Source organism: Glycine soja, chromosome 7 (assembly GCF_004193775.1).
Source record: "Glycine soja cultivar W05 chromosome 7, ASM419377v2, whole genome shotgun sequence".
NCBI lineage: Eukaryota > Viridiplantae > Streptophyta > Magnoliopsida > Fabales > Fabaceae > Glycine > Glycine soja.
This window is the reverse complement of record NC_041008.1, coordinates 16,889,623-16,907,555: the sequence shown is the minus strand read 5'-3', so window position 1 is coordinate 16,907,555 and position 17,933 is coordinate 16,889,623. Positions and strand designations below refer to the sequence as shown.

The 17,933-nt window shown below is 32.5% G+C and overlaps 1 protein-coding gene across 2 annotated transcripts; it reads left to right on the top strand.

The window, feature by feature from the left end:
- The first annotated feature begins 12,793 nt into the window (after window positions 1-12,793).
- On the top strand, window positions 12,794-17,593 carry LOC114419001. Of its 2 annotated transcripts, XM_028384575.1 has the most exons (3): window positions 12,794-13,034; window positions 13,233-13,678; window positions 16,996-17,593. In XM_028384575.1, the coding sequence occupies exons 2-3, from the start codon at window positions 13,233-13,235 to the stop codon at window positions 17,231-17,233; spliced, it is 684 nt and encodes a 227-aa protein (XP_028240376.1). In that variant the 5' UTR covers window positions 12,794-13,034; the 3' UTR covers window positions 17,234-17,593. The 2 variants fall into 2 exon arrangements, with proteins under 2 accessions (XP_028240376.1, XP_028240375.1); XM_028384574.1 differs by having other exon boundaries at window positions 12,795-13,678.
- The last annotated feature ends 340 nt before the right edge of the window (window positions 17,594-17,933 follow it).

Below are 17,933 nucleotides of genomic sequence, written 5' to 3'. Positions count from 1 at the left end.
CTCTCACGCCAGATGGACCCTCTTCCCGCCGGCCAACTCTTCCTGCTAACCATTCCCAATTGTCTATTTTTGCAGGAACTCAAGAGGGAATTACTCAACAATTCCAATTTCCGCGACTATCGCCAGCGTATTCAGGACAATCCCCAAGATTACCACGATTGTTCCATCAACCAGGACTTCATCCTCCAGAAGGGGCGGATATGGCTTCCAAAGGACTCACGATTCATCCCTACCATCATCACGGAGTTTCACGCCACACCGACGGGCGGTCACCTCGGAATCTCGAAAACTATGGCACGCATTGGTGAGAATTTCACTTGGAACTCCATGAAAAAGGATGTACACATCTTCATCTCCTCCTGTCTCACATGTCAGCAGACCAAGAATGATCATCAGAAGCGCGCGGGCTTACTCTGCCCCCTTCCGATTCCGGCAAGCCCCTGGGAAGACCTATCCTTAGACTTCATCGTGGGTCTTCCCCCAAGTCAAGGCCATTCCACAGTGCTGGTCATTGTCGACCGTTTTTCAAAGGGGGTCCACCTCGGATCTCTTCCGGCACAACACACAGCATTTGCAGTGGCACAATTATTCATGGAAATCTGCGGCAAACTCCACGGTCAACCGCGCAGCCTTGTCTCCGACCGCGATCCCCTGTTCCTTAGTCGTTTCTGGCGCGAATTATTCAAGCTCAGCGGCACGACCCTCAAGATGAGCACGGCGTACCACCCTCAGACAGACGGTCAAACCGAGGTTATGAACCGTGTCATCGAGCAGTACCTCCGCGCATTTGTCCACCGGAAACCAACGACCTGGCGGCGCTTCTTAGTGTGGGCCGAATGGTCCTATAACACCTCTACCCACTCTGCCACAGGGATGTCCCCTTACGAGATCACTTTCGGGAAGAAGCCACCCCATTTTCCTCGATATTTAGCAGGTATCTCAAAGGTGGAGGCCGTAGACACGTGGATTTCCAACCGCGACACCATGATCAAATTCCTGACCAAGAAACTGGCAAAAGCTCAACTTCGAATGAAAGAGGTTGCTGACAAGCGCCGCAGGGACGTGCACTTCAATGAAGGAGACTTAGCATTGGTCAGGCTTCGTCCACGTCGTCAGTCAACAGTCTCAGGAGTCCAATATTCCAAATTAGCAAAGAAATTCTATGGCCCCTTTCGGGTACTTCAACGAATTGGCCCCGTAGCGTATAAACTTGACCTTCCTCCAGATTCACGAATCCATCCTGTCTTCCATTGCTCATTGCTCAGGCCATATCACCCATCACAGGACACCCAGACCAGACCCAACCCATTACCCAAGGACGCTGAAGACCATCAACCCCTCATCTCCCCCCTTGTGATACTCGACACCAAGTGGCAGGGTTCCGGAGATGACAAACAACTCCTCGTTCTGGTTCAGTGGGCCGGTCTTTTACCCGAAGACACCACCTGGGAACCATGGACACAGTTGCAAGCTGCCTACAACCTTGAGGACAAGGTTGTTTTCCATGCGCAGGGGAATGATATAGCTGAAACCAGAATTAAGAAACAAATAGCAGAATTAGCAGAAACAGAACCAAAGAAAGCAGAATCACCAGACGAAGGGGCAAAAACGGAAGAATCAAGACCAAAAAGGACCATTACCAAACCTTCTTACCTACGGGACTTCGTGGAATGAATGAGCAGATGGAGGCACCCAGCAGGGGAATCACCCTCAAATTCACAAATTCACCTTGTCGGCTGAGGTGTCAGAATTCTGTTAGGATTAGGACCCAATCACTTTGTCTTTTTCCTCCAAGGCTACACGCCAGCAAAAATGAATCGTTAGACTTGTATGAGCAGAAATGCTATATAAACAGAACATGATGTATCTAATGATTGAATGAAAATAATACTCACTTTTCTCATCCTTCTTCGCCCTGGAGACACCTAGGTCTCGAAAGCTAGGCTCCCTCTTCTCGGTTCTTAACAAAATCATATTCGATTTAAGATGATTTGACTGGTTGAGTCAAGCTAAGAACAAATAAAAGAACTTGTAACTAATTTGAGCTAATTTGAGATACCTCAGTATGCTGCATAATTGGAATCCAAAGAATTTTGTCTGAAAGTTGAGAATAACATGCTATGTTTTTAAGTTCCTTGAGTTATTATTAATTTATTATCCTCAACAATCCAGTTCAAGTTTAGTCATAGTGCAACCAAATTCTTTGTCACATTCTTGAGTTCTACAAAAATACAAAGAAGGGAATCAAGAGGCTAGCCTAGGCATCAACTACGAAGATCAATGCTTCTGAGCACATTGGCCTGTACTATCCACTTATTAGTCAGTAACAAATTAACAACAGTAAACAGTTATATAACAACAACTTGATAGTATCATCTAATTCAGCTTATATGGGATGAGGCATGTGTTGCTTTGAGAGAAAGGGGCCACAAATTTTGTCTAGGACTACCACAATTCTTTCTAAATCATACAATTATACTTTCTCTGGAGAAGGATACCAAATGGCCTAGTGTGCACACAGAGGCAGCAAGCAGTGTCAATTTTAACAAAGAATTTTTGGAGCGATGTAGAAAGGATTTTTTCTGGTAGTCAGAATATAGAATTAATTTTCCGAAAATACTATTATCTTCATTTAATTTTTTTTAAAAGAAAATATTGGATCAATGTATTCCAACATCAAGATTATGTACATCAATCTGCAATAATGAGGTGGTCCACCTGGTATGGTGCCTCCTCCATATCTATTATTTCTCATTACAATCAAAAGTTAACTTTGCTAAAGCATTTGCTACCCGCCGGTTACCAGAACGTTTAACAAAAAACAGATTAAAACCAGTATGATTTGCCAAAATCCTTCTACAATCGTCCAAAATCCCAGAAAGATAATTTTGAGCTTTGCATTTCTTGTTGGTAACATTGCTGGGTGATACTTGTTGCTGTAGCCAAAAGTGTTCGTTCGTGATTTAATATTTCTTAGAGTTAACGTGAAGCATACAAATATTTCTGTCCTAGGAGTATAATGATGGATTGATATACAAGAACATAGGAATAGGGTAATTAATTACTTTATATCTTACAAACTAAGATTTCTTGCAGACTCACTCTTCTGTAGTTTCAGCTATCTGTGCTGTGTTCTACGTGTGCCTGATGCATGGAAACGCGGTTAACTCGCCGTCGGCAGTATTTCAAAGCACTCAACTACGTAGTTAAGTATTTTTCTTCTTATATTTTTATATATTTTATTTTATATTAACAAAAGCATATGATTTATTCAAAAGTAATCTGCCTGTGTAAGTGATATACACCAAAGTTTCTATCTTGGGCTTATACTATATACCCATTTCGGCCCATATGGCTGCCAATCAAGATATTTTGTCATAAACCTATTTCACTTTTGGGGCTTTTGGTACCAATAAATATGCTTGAAGTTTTCCCGAAAATTATCAAGAATAAACTACCAGTATGTATGACAAATAAATATGTAATGGGAAATTGTATTAGTATAATATTTTTATATTATTTTTTTCAACAAAAAAGGATACTGAGATAAGATATTTAATATAGTGAAGAAAAATAACAACTGTACTATATAATAATATATTGATAGTATATAATCGATTTTTTCACTTTTATGTGTTACCATTCCCCTTTCATTTGTTTGCTTCTTTTTTTTCACTTAGCCTGTAGTCTAGATTCTACAAATTAACGACATTGATGATGAGAGCAAAAATATTGGTGCTCAGGGACTTTAAAAAAACTGCTTTCAATTGAATTAGATTGTAATTAAGTTAAACTGGATTGGGTTTTCTCCAAACTAGTTCAAAAAAAATGAGTGCATTATTTTATAAAATTAATTTAGTTAATCGAACTATTTTTTACAAAATCAATTTGGTCAATCAAATTGGTTTTTATTTAAATTTTTTTATTTGAAAAAAATAGTTTTAAAACTAGTTCAAAATTGGTTTGCCCTTTTTAGAATTAGTTTAAAACTGGTTAAAAATTAATTCAATTCAGAATCAATTTTTTAAAACTGGTTCAATTTTAAACCAATTTCTAAATTAATTTGACTATTTTGATATAAAATTGAATCAGTTAAAAAAGTTTGAAATCAATTTAATTTGATTTTTTTATCGAACTAGTTTTTGTACAACCCTACTCAAGGTATATATAATAATTCAAAAAATAAATTTAGTTGTCTCCGGTTACCCTCTAAATCTATATAATTAAAATTAAGATAATTACATTTAATTGTTATATATAATTTACTTTTATTGTGTATTGCTAAAAATACTAATTTTTTATTGATAATGTGCATTTAAATTAATTTTATATTATTTTTTATTTATTGTCGCACTATTTTTATAATTATTTGCGCATATTGTCAATTGGAAAATAATTTAACATTTTAATGAACCAAAATTTAAAATTTGTTATTATATTAAATTAAAATAGACCATTAATTTTGACCAGAATATGAAATGTCAATTTAAATTATTTTATATTAAGTTTTTTATTTATTATTGCACTATTTATTTAATTATGGCGCATGTTATCAATTCGAAATAATTTAATAGTGTTTTTGATGGGTCAATGTTTAAAATGGACAGTTAATTTAAAATCGATGATGAATTTGATCTAAAATACGATGTTTATTTGTTTAAATGAAAATAGAGCAAAATTTTCCCTTCACTTTTTCTTATAAATAGCATTTTAAATTGAAATAAATTGATTACTTATTCAAATTAACTTTATTTTAGAGATCTAGGATGATGAATACGAAAATAGAACACAGGAGAAGAGGGTCAATTTAATCTTGAAGTTCAGGAACCACCAACACTTTATCTTAGGTCCTGCCTTGGAACCAGATATTGATATCTCTGTAACATGGTAGAAGGCATTTGTAGTGACACTATCATGATCATGGTGAACCTGTTTCATTGCGCATGTGTACTTACGCAACTAAAGTTGGAGGCTATGGCCGTAGCTAGTTACTCCAATGATTGCAATGTAAGTGCTTTTTCTTGGTGAAAGACAGTAGGATATAGGTTCATGAGTTCAAGGATACACTCATTTTGTTTTTGGGTATGATTTGGACTCAATGACTTGCTTGAAATCTGTAATAAATAGCGCGTTATCTGTTATATGTAGGATAGAGAAAAGTTATTAACATTCCAACTAGTTTGAACAATTGAATTGCTTCTATTGCATTTCTTATATTACAGATTATAGATTTATAGTGAGTAAATCTCCTTAGTTTTAGTGATGCATCTTATTGTTAATGGAACCAAATTGATCAATATGGCTTCAATCAACTGCCCCTAATATAATAACTACCTTCAATTTCCATAACTGCGAAAATTCACGTTAATTACGAAACTTTGTTTTACATTCCAAAAGATGTTATATCTCATGCTCTGCCTCCTGCAAAGTTGAAATACATGAAGGCTATTTGTACCATCCACTGTTCCTAGAAGCAGCTGAAATCATGAAATTGTTGAAAACTACACTGATCAGCATGTTTCCTGCTATAATAGGAGTAAGAAACAGGAACCTAGTACTGTGTTTATTTGGTCAATATTTTTCTGATTATGTTAATGATCTAATTAAAAGGCTAAACAAGAGAAAAGGGTGTGAATTAGGGGTAGGAAATTAATTAGTGTATAAACCATGTGTGGCTGGTTATTAACCAAAAAAAGGAATTGCACAATCCTGGTACTAAAAATATCAGACTTGTAGTAACTTGCGCTAAAATGGAACAAACAACGCAATCATGAATGTGATTGGTTTGTCAGGTTGTAGTGGGCAAAGATAAGTGTTGATTGACCTGACACCTACCAATTACATGTTTGGATGAAGGTGCTACTTGCTTTTAAAAATTAGCATCGATTCTGTCATTGTCCTCTTAAATTCCTTCTATGATTCTATCACTTCCTATATTATGGTGGGTAGATTTTTTGGGGAAGGAATTATTAGAGGATATTTATTTTTTTCCTTTAGTCTTTATAATATTTTATTTATTTTAGTCTTTATAATATTTTATTTATTTTTTATTAGTTGTTTTGAAAAACATTTGATAGGGATTAATAATAAATTATCTATATATTTTAGGGATAAAAATGAAAAGATAAATATATTTGAAGGATTAAAACAAAATAATAAGGACTAAAATATATTTTTTATTTTATTAGATATTTAATGCAAAAATAAATATTAGAGACTTAAAATTAAAAAAATTAATTTATTACTGACAAAAATATATTTAAGTTTAATTTTTATATAAGTGTGACACACACATATGATTTAAAAAAGAATTGTACTATTAAATGTACATCAAATCAAATGACAAAAAATAAATAAATAATAATAATAAATAGCATTTAGAATAACATATTTCTTGATTAGTCTCACTTGCTTATGCTTTTAAAAAGATGATAGAAAAATGGCATTTCTTAAAATAGAACAAACATGGTCAACTATCAAGTAGTATCTTTGATATTTACCATATGTTTATTTGATGGAAATAGAAGGAGGAAAAATGAGAGGAAGGAAAAATGGAGACAATATTGGGAATCTCTTATTTAATGTTTCTTGTTAAAAATAATCGATTATTTTTTCACATATATGTAAGGTAGTTGTTGTTCAATTCTGTAAATTCAAGTGATTCTGTGTTTCAGATTAACGCAGCTTTCCACAGACATGCATAGATTTGAGGAAATCTTCTTGCACAATTATGTGCTGCAAATGCAAAGTGCAATCTGCAATGTACTAGTAACATTTTTTATTAGAAGGCTTGGTGTTTACTGGGATACACGTAACTTCGGAAAATTGACTTATTCTTCTGTAGATAAAACCATAATATATATAGCCCATAACCTATATATTTTGGAAGTTTCTTTGTTACTAGCTCCATCATTGATGGTACCCCACCATAATTGTACTATATAGATAAAATGGCTACTAGCTCCTGTTGGTGTCATTAACCTTAATGATGACACATGGTTCTTTAAGTTGACCATATAATTGTGTTGGTTCCACCTTCGACATGCGAAAATGATACAAAACCTATTTCCATTATCTGTTGGAAATTTTGTGTTGTTGGTGAACTTTTCCCTCCTCTTTGTTAGTGGAGGTTTACGATTTGATAAAGAGAAAAGACAAGGATCCCAAATCCACCTCCTAAAGCTATGCACACAAGAATCAAACACAAACCAAATGAGATTCTAAGTTATTTACAAATTACAGCAATATCTTATCTTTATCACTTTTACACTCTTTTATCTTTATCTTTAGAACGGTATAACAAGACCAGCAGAATCACAAAATTATTAGGCAAACAAATGTACGTACATGACTTAAATTTCAAACTGCATTTCAATTTTCTTTAATTATTTTATATTCAAGGTATTCTTAACTTCAAATTTCTCAATCATGAAATTCAAAATTGTCAATACCTTTCTTATAGTTTAAGAAAAAGTTCTTGTATAATTTTGTTAATCTGTATATCTAGTGTACTTAATATAGAATATAAGTGTTTTGGAGTTGTACAGTTGAATGAAGTTAATTGAACTATTTAGAATATAAAACTAGCATAAAATGTTGATATTTTTTTACATTAAATATTGATATTGTACTTAAGAAGCTAGCGAATTGTACTTTTATAATTATAAAAATGTGAACGTTGCATTTAGTGTAATATTGTGATAACCACTTGAACTTGACTTGGGTGGTTACAAAGAAAATTAATGAAAGAAGACTGAGTTTCCAAAGTCGTGGATTTGGTGAATGGATTGGATGGGCTAGTACTCGAACATGACAAGGGTAGTTAGACTATCTAAAGTTTTAGACTTAAGTATGATAGTTACAATAGTAGTGTTGTTGTCAATAGTAGAAAAAAAAATCTATTTTATAACCAAAATATATTATAATAATAATAAATAGAGAAAAAATAAAATTGTATACAAAGACGTGTGTTCTTGCATTAATAATTAGATTTTTTTTTAATAGTATGAAGATTTCACATGTATTTATATCGAAATTAATCTTTATTATCAACTTTTAGATGAGTAAAACTATATAAAATTAAAAAAAAAATCTTTCTATTTATAAGCTCTAGAATTTAGGCTTAAACTTTTTTGTATTTTGTGTATGGTATATTTGTAAATGTTTTTATTTATAATGTTAAAGAGATATGAATTTGGACTTTTTTTTTTATAAAAATGAGAGATTTTATTTAAAATATTATATTTGAAAATAAAAAACTATCTCATATAAGATTTTATTATTATTTTGTGGATAATTTTTGCATTTATAAAATAATACTCTTTATTTATATTAATTATATTTCTTATGCTAGCAAAAAATATAATAGTATTTGACTAAAATATTTATTTGATTAAATTAAATTCTTTAATTTAATTATCAAATAAATTATTTTCTTTTGTAAATATTAGAACACTTGTTTGTGTGTGACCTTGTAGGTTTAATATTTAACTGATACTAAATTCATCATAATTAGCTTACTCATCAAGGTAGATAGGTGTTTAACAACACTTCTTAATATTTTGATAACATGAATTAACATCTTTTATCTTCAAAGACTAATAGAAGAATAATAATGTATTATTTGTGTCCATCATTTGCAACTTAAGGTTAAGAGTAAAGAATAATAATATTCTCAACTCTAATATGTCAACACATTATATTTAATCAATGAATGACTTAAGAAATATTTTTTTTATGTCATTCAATTGTTCTGGCTAAGGTTTTAATTATATCATAGAACTAAATTCATTATCAAGAGTTGATAAATTTCTTCTTGATTAATCCTTAATTAAACAAGTATTTAATCATATATAATATTCACTCAATTAGTATCCTAAGACATTAGATGTCCAAAATTAAAATATAATAAATAATTTATTAATTACTATGATAATCTCAAATCAAATTTTAAAAAAAACTATTATATTTATTCTTAAGAATTTCCTATTGATAGATTAAGCTACTATTAATCATTATGAATTCTCAATTGAATTAGTTCAATAATAACATCTATATGTACATCATTTATATGTGCAATTTAATAAATAAAAATTATTAATATTTATTTAATAAAGATCGTTACATATATATTGATTTATCTGGATTATTAGTGTTTTATTTACAATAATCCTAAAAGACTTATTTCTCATTATCACGATTTATATCATGATAACATGTGTTTAATTTTAATCAAAGACTTATCAAATTAACAATTTAATAAAATTTCAAAAACTTATTAAATTGATAATTTAATAAAATAATAAATATGATAATAAAATAAAAAAAAATCTTTAATAAAATTAATAATATGATGAATTTAATCTGATATTTTTATTTATCCCCAACAAAATCAACCGACTTTGTCGTATAGTATATTATAGTAGACTATTAATATATATTTTACCGAAGTTATCGCATTGCCAAAAAAGTATATTAATAAAATAAACGGACCAGTAACTAGATATTTTATTTAAAAAAAAAATCTTCATTTAAGAAACCAGGAGAATTTACATTCAAATTTTATGATCCGGTTTCCATATTGATTACCAATGTTAATCTGACTAATATTTCTTAAATACGAGGAGAGCACCCCAAATAGATTCCCATACTTTTTAGGTATTTGTTGTTGATAGTCTCCAATTATGTTCTAGTATGATGCACCTATGTTAGTATTTGTAAACTATTGTTATTATTTAATATCATAAAATTAATATATAACTTAATATATGTTACAACTTGTGTTAGTTTTGCTATTGAAAATACATCTATACATATAATTCTTTGAAAATATTAACTTACTAATAAGTTTATCTCATACTGTAACTAATTTATAAATAACTTTATTCTTTGAAAATTAGTAATTTGTACACTTAATTGTATTTGTAATTCTCTAATAGGGTGTTTTTTTCATCGATTATTTCTTAATCCTATGAATATTTTTGAGAAATATAATATGAAAATATTATTATTATTGAGTATTTAAAAAAATGTATGATATATATGACAATAATTATTTTAGAGACTTGTTAATTAATTTTCTTAGAACATTGATTAAAAAATTAAAAGAAAAAATATTTATTGTTAAAATTATAAAAAAAATATAAAAAGAATCATGAATAATATAATTTTATGTATTTTAATAAATTCTTTCTTTACTTTTTAATTAATATATTAAGGACACTAATTAATATTTATTATGATTTTATCATATCATAAAAAATATGAGAATAAAAATTTTCAACCTCATATTTTCAAAAATAAATGTCTCCTAAATATTGTTATTATAGGATTTTAGTGCTTGCGTTTGTAAATAGAGATTAACTCAAGGCATGTTAACCCTTACTTTTCGGTTGCATTTATGGTGGCCCGTCATATTTGCCTAGGAATTCGTGTAAACATATGTTTGAAGCTGATCACAAAAAAAATCAAACATGCTCTAAGTCCCACTCAGTTTTCTAGCTTTTATGATAGTTTACTAACACATTTTACCTTTACTGCTTCCTTGAGCTGACGTGGCAAAGGGCATGTATACTTTATCTGACTTATATTTTTTTTTCCAATTGCATCAATTTAATTTTCCAATCAAAGCATCAATATATGCTCCATAATTTCTCTTAATATTGTGCCTATTCGGTGTATTTATCAGATTTGATAAAACTAAATGTTATAAACCGAATTCATTAATTCATTCATGTGTACGAGGTAATTAAGTTTACTTATATTTAAATTCGGATGAGGTATAATTTGTGTTTAAAGGTTTTATTATAAAATCAAATTAAAAGTAAAATTTACAAAAATATTTTTAAATCTTATGTAAAAATTATTTAATTCGTACTCAGTTTTAAAATTCTTTTTCAACGTGAAATTAAACATATAAAAATGTATCCAAAATTAATTTTAGATCAATTCTCATATGTCAAAGCACACAGTCAAGTTTTTAAATCTTTTAATAGACAAATATAAAATTTAAAATAATTTATGCACAAAAAAATACAATATGTCAAGGTTATCAAAATCAATACCTAAGTGAAAATTTCGTAGACTCAACTCATAGAATCCTAGGAGTTTATTTCATAAAAAAAATACCTATGAATATCATGAGTTTCACTATATCTCATCCAAGTCATGAACAAAAATATTGACACATTTGTCTTAAGCTATAATAAAGTGTACATAATCTGAAATACTAAAATCTAAATTTGATCAAAGTTCTTGCTTTCCTATAATGCCAATCTTTCCCATCCCACAAATTAAAAATATTCATTTTTCGGTTCATTCCACAAAAGAAAAAATCGATGTACATGTACTTTCTAAATATATATGGTAAAACTATGTTGATCATTGTCAGAATAGAACAAATCATTGTCATAATAGAACAAATTAACTTGCTACACAAATCATGCAACAAAGGTACTATATATATCTCAAATTATCTAGGGATAAATCTTAATTAGGAAAAATAAGTTGTGTCATAAGTTATAGTAAGAATAGCAAAATGTATGTCAATCATGTTGATCATGCTTCTTAATGTTATAGTACTACTAAACACTGATCCAAAACTTGTGATTTAAAAGATTCCCTACAAATTTGGCCATGAGGCAAGATTGTAAATATAATCCCTACCTATAATGTTACAATAAGGATAAGAAAAATGACAATAAGACTGGAAATAAGCCAATGATAATCATGATAATATCACAACCTCTTATAAATGATTTTGGGAAACACTCGCATGTTCCGGCTCCACACAAAGCCCCCATCAGGATACAAGACCCTTCATTTACATTAACATGTTTCTCTCAATTCTTTGACTTATGTAACTATGTAAGTAAACAAAATTACATAACCAACAAAAAGTTCAAAATAGAGGATTGGGACTCATTGTGCTAAAACGGTTACAAGTTACAATTGAACTAGAGGTTAACCAAAGGTGATTGGAGAAGTTGCGTCTCGGGTTCAAGCCTTCAAATCTGAGGTGAACCACCGAACTCGCATCTTGGGTCTCGAACTCGTCACGAATCATGTTGTTTTTGGGTCGTTTTATGTTTTGAAGCACATGGAGAGATTGGGAGACAGAGAGGGAACAAATGGATCGAGAAATGGCTACCCTAATTCCCTAAACGAGTTTTAACTTTTTTTTTTGTTTTTTTAGGCTACACCAAACAAGTTGTAAAGACCTTTTTTTTTCAAGTAAACTCTGTCACTCGGCCTAGACTCTCGAGTTTGTACAAGTTTAGTCCGAGTCCACCAAATTCCCTAGGAGTTTGCCAAAAAAAAAACAAATTTGTTTGTAATTTAACCCATGTGAATTAAGTATATTCTTAAACTCATAAGAATTTAAGAAGTTTAAGAGTTAACTTTAAAGTTTGATAACCAAATTTTCTGCATTAATGATAATTGGTCTTTAGAAATCTTTCATCCAAAATCAAGAAAAAACAATTGATACATAAGAGTATTTTGCTAATTATAATAATTTAAATCCTAACTATATCCGAGTAATAATTTAAATTCCCATCATATCATTACCAAAAAAAATTATAACCATATCCAAATAATTAAATGCATATACTAATTTACTGGGTTATTCTTTAATTGCTTCAATTTTCAATTTTCCTTACATTGAATCAATTGTTGCATTGATTATACCAATATATATATATATATATATAAAGATATTAAGATAAGATTATTTTTTCTCAAAAAAAGTTATTATTATTATGTAACACCCCTTTATCAATGCAATCTCGTGGGAGTATTTCTGTGCTCACACAGCACCTTTGTTTGTGTTGTTGTTGGCAGGGGTCACTGTCTCTGCCTTCTTCTCCCGCACCTGTACTCTTCGTCTCATTTCATCATTCACACTCTCTCTCCATTCCCAGTAATAAAAGGATGCAACTTTCCTCGCCCCGTTCCAAAACTTTTGGAACTTTGCATTAATGGGGTTGAAGGGAATGCTCACCTAATCCAGTTTCTCAATTCTTTAACCCAACCAAGTGCTCCCCCTCCCTTTTTTAAATAAATTTATTTTCTTTTTTTATATATATGTATGTACTTTTCTTCCGGTACACAATCCCCAACGCTCCAAATTTTGAGGCATTTCATGTTTTCTGTCTCAACCTCTGAGAAAACGTTATTTTTGTTGTTGTTGTCTTTGTTTTGCTCTTGTGGGTTGAAAAATGTCCACTTTGCAGATGTCCCGTGTTGATTTGGAGCAAGGGAATGTGAATCATCGCCATTCGGTTGTTGGAAGTGATGTGAGTGGTGAAGGGAGCGTATGCTTCTCTGATGCTGATGATGGTTCTTGCTATTCCCGTTTCTACTCAACAAATGGTGGTTCATATGATGATTACAGCTTTGCTTGTGTTTCTGATCCTGAGGTTGGGGGTGTTCCTCATTCTGGGAGAGCTTCTTCTTCGGCTTCTGAGTGTTCTGTGGAGGCGGAAACTAGAAGTGGGGTTCCTGAGATCAAGGTGCATTTGGCTAAAGTGGAGAAGGATTGTAGGATTTGTCACATGGGTTTGGAGAGTGATAGTCATGAGTCTGGTGCCCCCATTCAATTGGGATGTTCCTGTAAGGATGATTTGGCTGCTGCTCACAAGCACTGTGCTGAGGCCTGGTTCAAGATTAAGGGAAATAGGTGAATGTGAAACTGAAAACCCTTCTCTTTCCCTACTACTTTTTTGTTATTGAGATTTGCTTTTTTTATGCTAAATTTTGGAACTTTATGTGAAATTTTAGATACCCTTTTGTTGATTCATGGCATTGATAATTGGAACTTGTCAACTTCTTGTTGTGTCTTAGTGCAGCTTCAAAGATTTGCAATTACACACAATTCACAAATTTTTATTTGCTTGAAGGGTTTGATGTTAATGATTATAGAGTAGGAAAGTAATTGAAGTATGTTATTTGGAATTTGAGTTGTGGATTGTTTAACGGAGTGATGAATGTAAGGCTGAAGAAGATGGTGGGGGATGTATTTGGAAGCCTATTTTAGAAGGTGTAAGGAACAAAATTGCAGGGGGGTGGGGGAGGCTCAATTATTTTTCCATGAAAGGGGAAAGTTATAGAAGATTAAATTATTTAAAGAAGATGATGGAGAAAAAAAAAAAAAGGCGTAAAGCATTAGCTAGTCCCACTGATTCGCTTGGTTGTCTACCTAAGCACAGTGCGATTCTTTGTTGCTTTGTCACTTTTCTAAAATTTAGGAATCTATATATTACTCTCTTCTTTCTTATTCTTTTTATCTCTTTCAAAGTGGAGATTTGACCCCTTCTGACTCCTATTCATGTATTCAAATATCTTGGTAGATGCTAGTAGCTCACTGATGTGCCACCTAGAATATTTTAATCTACAGATTACTGGTCCCAGATAATCTGTTCATGTATGATGTATGACGACAACTTTTAGATTGCATAATAGTCGTGACTTGTGAGTACCACAAGCTACTGAATGTTGGTACTTGGTACTGATGTTCAGATCCCTTGTTGCAATTGTTGAGGTAAAATAATTCCATACTTCATGTACTGGTTCAGCAGTGTCACTTGCAGATAATGGAACAGTTAAAACCTTTATTCAGTGGCAAGTGCTAGTTCTTTATTTTAATTACAATCCCTAAATTCTTAATCAAAGTAAGGAGATAAGTTATTTGTGTTTTGTGATAACATGGTAGGGCATGCTTTAGTGAAGGACTGGTGACCGTCCATGCTTCATTGTCAATTTAAAAGCAATTTATAGGGGCCATTTATTGAGGAAGGATCTATTGTTATGTCTGATTCTGACGCAAATCCATCCAAGTGCATTACTTCATGGCTAAATTCAAATCCAATAATGCAACAGAATTTTAATCTTTTCAATTTTGGAATCTTCTTTAGTTGATGTGTTGATGCCTTCATTGGTGGCAAATATTTCATGATACCTTTTTTTTCCTTAATTTTGAGGCTTTAAAAATGTAACATGGTTGGGAAAGACAGTTGTGGACTTATAAAAAGGCAATTGGGCACTTTATATAGAGATTTGAGTTGGGCTAACTAGAGCTGAAAAACTTTAAAATCATGAATTATTCTGATTGGTTAACCTTTCTGCCATGACAGCCTAGTACAAATAGTTATGTTGGTTGATGAGTATCTTTGTTATATTTAGACTTAAATATGTTTTTGGTCCTTGATATATACCCAACTTTTGCATCTAGTCCCTGATAAATTTTTCCTTCGAATCGGATCCCTAATATTTGAAAACTTTTGTTCGAGGTCTCTGTCATTAGTTGGAATCCGTTATCTGCTTACATGACCGTTAGTCGAACACATAGACATACAACATGTGGTATCACATGTAATCTTTGTCTAAGTGGGATTATACGTAAGATTTTTTTTTTAAAAAAAAAAGTAAAAACGACATCATATTATTTAGGTGGTCATATTTCCCATCGCCCACTTCACCTTCTTGTACCTAATTTCCCAATCAACGGCGCATACACCTCCTCAAGGTCCACCCTTTTGTTGAAAAAATGGTCCACCCAAAGGTACCCTCCGCTTCTTAGCACCATGTCCACATCCAACAGCAGAAACTCCATCACCGTCAACAGAATCCACTAGTTCATGGCGCGCTTGCATCGCACTAGATCCATGACGTCGTCGAACAGCAACAGTTGCTGCTACAACAGCACGAGCCCTACAGTGGGATGGTCTCGCTGTTCGACACCGCCACGTTCATGGTTGTGGTCACCACGGTCACGTTGCGGAGCCTCATCACGGCGGCAAAGGAGTCGGTGCTACCACCAACGTCGAGGCCAAGGACACGTGGAACAACCAAGTAGGCTCATGTAACATGTTTTGGTCCAAGCCTGAACCCGTTTGTTAGGTTCGGACTCTGCGGGAGGTTCGGAGTTTGCATTGGAGAAATTTCAAAGTTGTGTGAGTGTGTTAGTGAGTTTGAGCCTTTGGATGGTGATGGTGGGGTTCTGGTGATTATTTGAAAGGGGAAATGTAGAAGCTTTAGTGAGAGGGAGTGTTTAAGGGATTGTAGGTGTGTTGGGTTGAGTTTTGACGAAGGGAGTGGGGTGTGTAGGAATTTTTATGGGTTGCTTTCGGATTTTCAGAATTTGACTTTGATTGGTGGTAGTGAAAGTGGGGGTTTTTATGTTAGGGTTCCAAAGGGGGGATCTAGTGGGAGGAAGAAGGGGTTTGATAGGAAGGTTTTGAGTGGAATTGTTGTGGTTTTGGGGGTGGTGGTGAGGAAGAAGAGGAGTTTGATAGGAAGGTTTTGAGTTGGATTGTTGTGGTTTTGGGGGTGGTGGTGAGGAAGAAGAGGGGTGTAAGAAATTTTTAAATTTTTTCAAAAAAAATCTTTTTCCTACGTGTAATCTCACTCAGACAAAGATTACACGTGGCATCACACGTTGCATGCCTACGTCTCCGGTTAATGGTCACGTAAGCAGTTAACGGATTCCGATTAACGACAGGAACCTTGGACAAAAGTTTTCAAATATTAGGGATCCGATTCGTAGGAAAAATTTATCAGGAATCAAAAAGCAAAAGTTGGATATATATCAGGGATCAAAAATATATTTAAGCCTTGAATTTAAATTAAACACGATTATTATAAGAGTGAGAGAATAGTATCTACACCCTTCAAGCATCGCTTATGTTGGACAAGCAGAAAAATGTCCAGGTTTTGTTATATTATGTTTTCAGTCCATGCATGTTAACAGCATTACCTTTTGGATTATTGAGGCTTAGCTTGTTTGAAGTGGATCTTAATACAATTTTGCACTTGATGTATGCTTATGTGTATATGATTGCAATTGTACATTGGTTGGAGCATTAGTAGTAAGTGCAATCATGCATTCTTGGAGTTGTCTTAACTATACCACTATGATAGTAGCAATTTAGCAGAACAGATTTCCTTTGAATTTTAAAATGTTTTTCTAATTATTTCTGTATGGTTAAATTTTAACAGGACATGTGAAATTTGCCATTCTGTTGCTCGGAATGTTTACGGAGGAAATGAGGAGTCGACGGAGCATTTGAGCGACGTTAACAATGCTACTACAGCAGCCACACTCTCCACACCTGCTCCTTCAGCAGAACCTCGAAGATTTTGGCACGGCCATCGCTTCCTGAATTTCTTGCTTGCTTGTATGGTTTTTGCGTTTGTCATATCATGGCTATTCCACTTTAATGTGCCATCATCCTAGATTTTCCTGAGGCAGTTTCATTTATAATTTAATTCTGAGTAAGGAGAAAAAGATGAAAAGAGAAAAGAGAGGGGGAAAAATCCCACTCTAGAATCCATGGAGATACTTCCTTAGAGAATGAATCCTTCTACAATTTGAGGCCTTATTGAGTTTATATAGGTAGTTGTATAACTTCTTTTCGTCCATGCAGATAGACATTTCTCCTTTTTCTGCTGTGCATTCGTCCTAAATTATTGTGCTTTACAAAGCTCTCTTATTCTGTCTTTCAGAGTCAATGTTATTTCTGGGACAAGTTCTAGAATGTTTATTCAAATGTAAATTATATATCATATATTATATTGTATTGTTACTTCATTGTCTTTTTGTGGGGTGATTTTTCTTGTTTATTTATAAATGATATTACTGAAAGCTGTTTTATGGATGTTTCTATTAGATTTGGTGGCTTTGCTTCTCTAATCAAGGCTAGGATACTACATCCGTGCTTATTAGATCAAATAGTTGTTCATTAATTCACATGTAAAATACAAAGTCCTTAATAGACCCCAAAAAGAAAATGATACTGTCCCAATTCATTGAATGAATATCTTTTGTTTCCACAAGTGCAGTGCTTTTGCCGTGTATAAGACATTGTAACTCATTCTTATAAAGTGACATTTATCCGAACGTGTAAGTTCTATGGAAGTTGATGATCTAAAGCTAA

Coding starts and splice junctions, on each gene's coding strand:
- LOC114419001 (XM_028384574.1), top strand. CDS start 13,218: ATGTCCACTTTGCAGATGTCCCGTGTTGATTTGGAGCAAGGGAATGTG. Junction 13,679..16,995: donor TTCAAGATTAAGGGAAATAG/GTGAATGTGAAA, acceptor AAATTTTAACAG/GACATGTGAAATTTGCCATT.